General features: G+C 40.6%; 1 protein-coding gene across 1 annotated transcript; it reads left to right on the forward strand.

The window, feature by feature from the left end:
• Positions 1-5,700: 5,700 nt before the first annotated feature.
• LOC121793764 (probable membrane-associated kinase regulator 1) lies at positions 5,701-6,712 on the forward strand. The gene has a single exon (XM_042191798.1). It carries the CDS (start codon positions 5,744-5,746, stop codon positions 6,554-6,556), a length of 813 nt encoding a protein of 270 aa, XP_042047732.1. The 5' UTR covers positions 5,701-5,743; the 3' UTR covers positions 6,557-6,712.
• The last annotated feature ends 2,080 nt before the right edge of the window (positions 6,713-8,792 follow it).

Here is an 8,792-nt window from a genome sequence, read left to right on the forward strand (position 1 = left end):
TACCCCGAACATGGCATATTTCCAACCTCAAGAAGTTCCATTTGTAAGAGACAAGGTCCGGTCAGTCTTGTATCTAGTTCGGTCCTAGGGATATGTGCTTTCATGTTTCTATTTGTCCTTTATGCTGGTCGTTTTATAAAAGTTTAAAATCTTTTTCGTCTTTTTTATTTGTCTTTATGTGCGTTTAGTCTCTATGTGCGTTTTGTCTCTTATAAATATTACTGAGGTATATTGATCTTTAAAGGCTGATCCCCTTTTTAGATCATGTATTAAAGACAATTGTGAGTCCAAGCTTCTAAGGAAGATACAAGACCACAATTCAGCTTAAGAAACAAGCAGTTCGTCTGAAACGGACTGCAATAAGCCGAAAACCACTTCGGTCAACCAGGGAAAGTCCAATCCAAGCGATAAAACTCGCCAAATTAGGACACAAAAGGAAAGTCCAATCCAAGCGATAAAACTCGCCAAATTAGGACACAAAGGGAAAGTCCAATCCAAGCGATAAAACTCGCCAAATTAGGACACAAAAGGAAAGTCCAATCCAAGCGATAAAACTCGCCAAATTAGGACACAAAGGGAAAGTCCAATCCAAGCGATAAAACTCGCCAAATAAGGACACAAACTAAGTCCGGTCAAAGAAGAGTTTACTTCATAAGACCAAGGACGAGTCCGGTCAAAGAAGAGTTTACTTCATAAGACCAAGGACGAGTCCGGTCAAAGAAGAATTTACTTCATAAGACCGAAGACGAGTCCGGTCAAAGAAGAGTTTTCTTCATAAGACCGAAGACGAGTCCGGTCAAAGAAGAGTTTTCTTCATAAGACTGAGGACGAGTCCGGCCAAAGAAGAGTTTTCTTCATAAGACCGCGGACGAGTACAATAAATGAAATAAAAAATCGCTGAACTGTAAATACGCAGTGATAGAAGCAAAATGAAAAAATTTCATTTATTAAGTCTTGTTCGGCATACAATTTCGCGGCCCTACGAGAAGGCGTTACACCATTACAAAGGACTATTCTACTGTCCACGGTTGCTAAAGTTGAGCCACCTATCCAAAAAATCCTCATGATGCTGAGTTCGGGTGTTCCGAACAGTTGAAGAATAAGTAGGTCGACGAGATGCTCTGATCGACCTACCGCCCCTTCCCTGAGTCCGGGAAGTTCTAGCACCTCGGCGGCGAAGAGTCTCTTCACGAAGCATCCGCTGATCTTGCTCACTCATAATCACAACTCCTCTACGAACTTCAGTACGTTCTCGTCTTGACGTTTCCGGTTCATCCTGAGTCCGTTGTTGGTTTGGAGTAGAATCTTGAGCAAGTGGATTAGAGGTTTGAGTTGGAGTGTGAGCATCTGTTGGCGGGAAACGCCTAAGGAATCTCTCGATTGAGGGACGCCGGGAAAGAATGATGTCGTACCGAGAAGCCAAGCGCCGCAATGACTTCACAACTTGTTGGCAAGCCGAGCTCTCCAGCGCATTGTTCTTCCGGAGTACATGAAGCTCCTCCCACAGTTCATCAACTTGATTCTGAACTTCAGATATGGTCATTCCCCCGCGCCCGCAGATGAAATCCTCATATGCAGTCCTCTCAGCGATGACAGTGTTCAGCTCGGCCTCCAGATCTTTCTTTATGGACTTTAAGTCCTTATTGTTGGACTCCAGCTCCACTAACCGAGCCAAGAGTTCATCATACTTCACCTGGTCATCTATGGCTTTTTTCTCAGCTTCGTTTAAAGCCGAAGAGTATAGCCGCTTCCAGTGAAGTACCTCCAGCTCCTTAGAGTTAAGAATACAAAGCAGCTATGTCAGTTCGGCATTTCAGTTTACCGAGCAGGCAGTAAACCACAACAGGAGTAAAAGAGATTACGAAAAGCTATAAAGAAGACACGAGTGTAGAAAGAAGAATTTTTTCATTCACAAGAAAATTTTTTTTTTACACAAGGAGGGCTTCAAGGCCATTTTACAAGGAGAGAAAGAAACTAAACTAAGAGAAGGGAGACGAAATCATACTCCGCCAGTTTCGTCTCCGGCTCCTCTGTGGGTTTCAGCCTCCTTCTCCTTGTCTACTTCGGCTTCAGCCTCGGCCTCCCTACTCCCTCCAGCCTGCTCGGTGCCCCCATCGCCGATCTGCTGCACCTCCTGCTCGGTATGCCCGTCGCCGGCCTGCTGATCCGTCTGCTCGGTCTCCTTGCCGGCCTCGTTTTCCTGCCCACCCTCTTCGTTAAAGATTGGAGCGGGTGAAACAGGTCCCAAGGAGGCAAAGATGGCCTCCATGTTCTCGTCCCGGTCAGCGCGGCAGTTACGGACTCTTTCAGCAGAGAGCAGGACCGAGGAAGAAGCAAGCTCCTCAAGGAGCGGCAGACTCTGGAGACGAGCTGAAATCTCTCGGCCATACAGCGGCAGGACGACTTCGGGTCCCTGCTCAGCGTTATCGGTCATCAATTTCAGCAGATCACCGATAAAGGCCGAAAATTGATTGCTCAAAAAGAGTTTCTCCGCGAAAACACGGAGAGCCTCCCCCTGAGCAACCACGGCGGCAGCCTCCCTCTGTTTAGATTGCTCTCTCTGGATGATGAGCTGGTTTTTGGCACGCTGAGCTTCATCCTGAGCCGAGATCCTGGCGGCCCTTGCCTTCTCAAAGTCTGCCCGAGCCTGTTCGGCCTGGTGACGGGCAGCATTCAACTTCCTCTGCATCTCAGCATAATCGTTGGACGCTTTGGAGAGTTCAACGGCGACGAGCTTGGAGAGCATATTGTTCCTCTGAAAATGGAAAAAGGAAAAAGTCAACAGAGGGGCCACAAAAAATATAGGAAAAAAGCAAGGCCAGAAAATCAAGAAGAGAATTCACCTCTACAAAGTCCGTTGGCCATGCAAAAGGCTCACAGACATGTTCCGAAGGGGCCGCCAAGACAATGTCTTTCTCCGGCGCTCTTGGGGGTTTCTGAATCTTCCCCTTCCCCTTTGCCGAAGTCGACTCCGGCTTTTTCGGATCCGAAGAAGAGGTCTTCTGCCTTTTCGGATTCTTCCCGGCATCAGACGCCGAGCCGGTGGCTTTCTGTCTCTCCGGCTCATTAGATTCGGAGGATTTGCGACCGAGCTTGTTTAGCATGTTCACTGCCAAAAAGCCAGAAAACAAGGTTAGTCTTCGTCGTTAAAGCAGTAAAGCATAAAAAAGAAATCCTCACCCTCAGTCTCTTCGTCCGAAGACGAGATATCGAACACGAAGTCACCCTTGACGAGCTCAGATTCCGAATACTGTTTCCTAATCATGGGAATCTTATTGAGCTCGCCCTCGAGCTCGTCCAACGGTTCTACCCGAGGATGAGGAATTACGGACTTCGGCCCTCTCCAGGGAAAGTCCGGAGCCGCTGTCCTATTGTAAAAAAAGAAACGATTTTGCCACTTCGGCCATTTGGTTTTACAGAATGCTCTGAAGGGCTGTAAAGGGATCAAGTAAAACCAGGATCCCTTTCTCTTAAACTGAAAGAAATTAAGGATTGCCCTCAGAGACAGATCCTTTTCTAGTCTACGCAGCTCGGCAGCAAAGGCCGATAAGTGCCTCCAAGAATATGGAGTCACCTGACCTAAAGGAAGTTGAAAAAAATCAAGAAGCTCTACAAAGGCAGGGGGAAGAGGGAAACGAAGCCCGCATTCTAAGCAGGCTTCGTAAACGGTGGCATAACCCTCCGGCGGCGAGTTAGCCCTATGAATGTCGTCGGGAATCACCACTAACCCCCCAGGAAGAAAATATTTTCGGTGTAAGGATATCACAGTATCCTTACTCAAAATGCTGTGAAAATATTCTACCGTCTTCTCCCCGGACCTTTTCCGGCCAGAAGACCCCTCACCCCCCTTCCTACCACTACCTGATTCAGAAACAGATTCAGAAGAAGAAGACATGATTCTTACTCTTTAATGGTCGAAAGTCTCTGAAGAAATTCTTGAAGAAGCGGAAGAAAATTTTACGAAAAAGAGAGAGAATACAGAAGAAATAATCGCAAAAGTATTCCAATGATGAAGAGAGGAAATATTTATCAGATTTGCAAAGGCATTTCAAATTCGTCACACCGTTTCAAATCCCACTTTTTTTGGATTCTCTGGCCGGATTTGCTGTCGCATTTAATGCGGACACGTGCAGAGCACGTCCCCTGACGTTAGCCTCCCCCTTACACTTATATAAAATGCCGAAGTGATTCACTTCGCTTTTCGGGGGGGTGGTGATGGGATACGAACTAAGCAACTAAACCCTAATTGCGAGCCCAATAGCAGTGACGGCCCATCAGCCCAAAACCCAAGAAAGAGTATCAGTTCGGCACAACCAAAGAGTTCGGTCACAGCCTATAGCTCGGTAAAAGCCGACCAATCGAGCTCAACTCTCAGATCGGCAAAGTTCAGCAGTTCGGTCTCAGTATTCGACCGAACAAGGAGATAGTGGACCCATGCAGGATCCCCACGACCTCCATTACACCCACGATCTATTTAGTGGTATTAAGCAGTTATCAACCCCACTACCAGGGCTGCAAACCACGATCTTAGTTCGAATGTATAAATAGAACTTAGATCAGATAGACCAGGGTTAAGCTCTCTAGATCCAGAATCTTATAGCAAATCAGTATTGTAATCTGTAAGCGAGACTAAGCAATACAAATTTGCCCTCTCTTCTTCCCGTGGACGTAGATTTACCTCAGTAAATCGAACCACGTAATTTCCCGTGTTGTGATCATTTATTACTTGCATTTATTCCCATCAAAAATTCGCCACATCATCATCCACATTTCACGATCAGGACACGTGACACGGTGGCAGAGCACGTGACTCGGCGGAGGGTATGCCCTTTCAACTTCTCATCTCACCAAAATATTCAGAGGGTTATTTGAGATTTTATTTTTATCTATTCTTTAACTGACGTAAATGCTTTAACAATTTCAAAAGCAATATTATTATGTTTTGAGTGAACCATTTGAATTTAAATATAAGTGACTTTGTTCAGGAGAGTCCAATTAATAAATGTTAACGCGTCCTTGAATAATAAGTTGTAACAAATTAAATAAAATATTATGGACTCATTTGTTTTGCGAACTTTAATTTGAGAAGCTAAGATAAGTATGTTGATTTTATAACTAAATTTTGATTATAAGGCAGAAACATTATTCATGTTACATTAGTAGTTAGTAGTAATATAAAGATAGATATATTTGCAGTGTCCACATAAAAATTTAAATAAATATTCCTTGAATACCAAATGTTGAATATTTTTGAAGGAGAGCTATAATCCTGCCTCACCTTTCATTTATAATTTATGGTAAGTATGGTAGTACTACCAGTTTTACTAAAACTGCTGGTTGTCGCCGTATACACAGTCAGCCGAGTGAGACCATCCCAAGAAGTTGAAATTCTCCAGAAACTGCCTTGCAACTTTGGGCAACAGTATCACTCCCGGTCGAGTAGGTCATCCTCCCTACCCTTACCCTTACCCTTACTCAATCCAATCCAATCCTATAAATGATTATTGTAAAGTGACTACGAAACTGATTTACCATATGCTATAGAGATATGTCACAAATTAAAATACGTATAAATGGTTAATGTAACTTTTATGGGTATATTAGTTATAACTAATACTGTCCAAATTGATTAATTTTTATAGACTTAACAAAATATATAAAAAATAAAGAGTAATCCTACTACGCAGGTGAAAGAGGAAGTTTTATATATATACGGAGGCAAACTAAGCAAAGCAGCAGCAAGATGGGGCGGCGCCACCGCAGCAAGTCGCACACCCTCACGTCCTCCTCCTCCTCCTCCGAGTTTGAATTCCGCATCTCCCTCTCCCCCCACAAATCCTCCCGCCCCGCCGACGAGCTCTTCTACAAGGGCCAGATCCTCCCTCTCCACCTCTCCCCCCGCCTCTCCATGCTCCAGTCTCTCCTCCTCTCCTCCTCTCCCTCCTCCTCCTCCTCCACCTCCCGCGACTCCACCTCCTCCTCCGACCTCCTCCTCGACTACGACTCCTCCCGCCCCAGCTCCTCCACCGACGACGACTTCATCAAACGCCCCTCCTCCTCCTCCACCACCGACCGCAAATCCCCGAAATACTTCTCCCTCGCCAAATTCTCCTCCGTCTTCCGCAAGGACACCAAGACCGCCTCATCTGTCAAGCGCGTCAGCACCACCGCCAGAGGAGTCCTCCGCAAGTACTTCAACAAGGTCAAACCCCTCTACGAAAAGCTCTCCCACAAACAACAACAACACCAGAAAATGCCTGCGCCGGCGGCCGTGGCTCGGCGATCGAACGAGAATTCTAGAGAAATCTCAATGTCTTTCTCCGGGAATTTGAGATACCCTAGGCGAAGAAGCAGCATCTCGAGCTGCCCTTCCTCAATGACGTCGTCGCCGCGGCGGGGCGAGGCCCCGCAAATGGGTCGGGTCGGATCCGGATCGTACAACCCGGGAGCTTCGTCGATGGCGGAGCTGCAGAGCGCCATCCAAGGCGCCATTGCCCACTGCAAAAACTCCATGACGAAGAACAATAATGCGGTCAGTAACGACATTTCTCAATAATTATTTTTATGGTCAACTATTAACATACCTTTCTCATTGATTAGTCTAATTATAATCGATCCAATTTATAGTTGAATTAGTTATCTGGAGTTCTTGTTAGTTCTGTATGTAATCTTGTTTGGTATAATCATATATGATAAGTTTTCAACTTTTAAACTTTCTTTGACAAGTACAATTTCTATATGTCCGAAACCATTAATTTCATGATGGAACTGGATCACTTTCATTAAAGAAAATTAAATTAAATTTAATAACTTAGATAGTATCCTATTATCGTTCAATTAAAATCACTTGAGTTTGGAGGTGCATGATTATTGATTTTGAAGTTTCGTGAGCCAGATCTGAATAGTGCACGAGCTACCTCATCCCCACAAGCAATAATTATAAATCTGGATTACTACTACTATTTGGAGTACTAGCTTATTTTGAAATAGAGGAAACATGGTTGGTATTAGTAATTTTTAGTACGAGTTGAATTTAATTTTCTTACATATGGGAGAATCTTGCATGTGCACCTAGATGTAGCATATGTCATTTAATGTGTGAAGTAACTGTGAAGTTTCTTTTGGTCTATTCAGTATTTGTCTTGTTCCTTAGTTTGTATAGTACATGTGTATCTGTATTTGACTACAAGACGCATACAATAATGGGAAATGCTATGTGGCTATATTATGGCTGGCCATAAAATGACATTTAAGTAAATATAAATATTGTGAATAGAAATTATTTAATTACCTTATTTAATGCTCAAAGAATGTTTACACTATTACCCTTTTACTTAATTGCATTAGTAAATTTCAATTCCACAATCCGTTATTTATATTTCTTTTGTTTTCAAGTTATTTCAATTTTTATTTTTTTTATTTTTACCAATAATTTTTATATATGATGTATTATTTATTTAAATATAACGTGTATAACAGTAACAATAGCATTGATGCCGATAACAAAAGAAGGCAATAATAACCATTTAAGAATAAATGTGATAAATGCACATATGCAAATATAATATAACCTATAATCAAGCATAGCTAGTAATCGGCCTATAATCAAGCCTAGCTAGTAATCAAGTTTAAATAAAGGATTTTTCTCATTTTCGACTAATTAAATTTTTTAATATATTAAACTGATTATAAACTATATGAGTCTTTGTCATAACTTAGCTTTATAAATTATCTAAGATTTTAATTTATTTAATGGATTTCAATTAAGTAATTTCCAATTGTCTAATTTATGTTTCTAGAATAAGATATTTTCTATGTATACTTTTAATGTTGAAACATTGTCCCTCTAAAAAACTGAATTACTTTTTTTATAAATGCATTATATACTAAGTACAATATTTACATATATTTTGTTATAATTATGTAGATACTAATTATTAATAATTGACTTATTTTATATAAAGGAGAACAAAAATTATTAGTAACAATTGAATTATAATATCATTAGATATTTATATTCTAACTTTAAAATTAATTTCACACAAAATTTAAATAATCATACAAAAATAATAAATAAAAGTATAAAAAGTGATACGAAATTAACATAAAAGAATTGAAAAGAGGGTTACATTTATCTTTGTTGTGTTAGTGTTCAAGGATAATATAGTCAAAAATAGATTGTTGCTTTCTAGATGAAATAAATTAAAGTGAATCAGCAATAAATGTACCACTTTTTATTAATATTTTAAGTTTATGGCTGATCATAATATGACCATTTAACACTACTCTACAATAATACACTATATATAATCAATTATTTAACATTTCATTCTGTATATTGGCATTCAATTATTGTTACAAAGCAAAATTTCCAGTGCGCTGCAAACGGCCGCAATTATAAACAAGTTTTAATTGATTACTTATTAATTATAAATTAATTGAAATTTTTATTATAATTTACTACTACAATTTATGGTGAATGCACCATGTATAATGCATTTTAGATGAGCATGCTCTACCTGCACAAAAAAACAAATGGATAAATGAAATTAGTCGATGATTGGAAGTACATATCCAAAACACAATGGCCGAATTTATTAGTAATACATAAAAATTAAATATAATATTTTAATAATTAAACAATACTTTTCCTTCTCATTAAAAATGAAACGTTTTTTAAAATGCAAACAACATCTCTCTACATTTTCGTCTCTCTTACTATACTCTCTATTCATTAACTAAAAAAAACACTACATAAAATCACGAAATTCAAATATTTCATATTTATTGGG

The sequence above is a fragment of the Salvia splendens genome, chromosome 3, assembly GCF_004379255.2.
Source record: "Salvia splendens isolate huo1 chromosome 3, SspV2, whole genome shotgun sequence".
In the NCBI taxonomy this organism is placed as follows: Eukaryota; Viridiplantae; Streptophyta; class Magnoliopsida; order Lamiales; family Lamiaceae; genus Salvia; species Salvia splendens.

Coding starts and splice junctions, on each gene's coding strand:
- LOC121793764 (XM_042191798.1), top strand. CDS start 5,744: ATGGGGCGGCGCCACCGCAGCAAGTCGCACACCCTCACGTCCTCCTCC.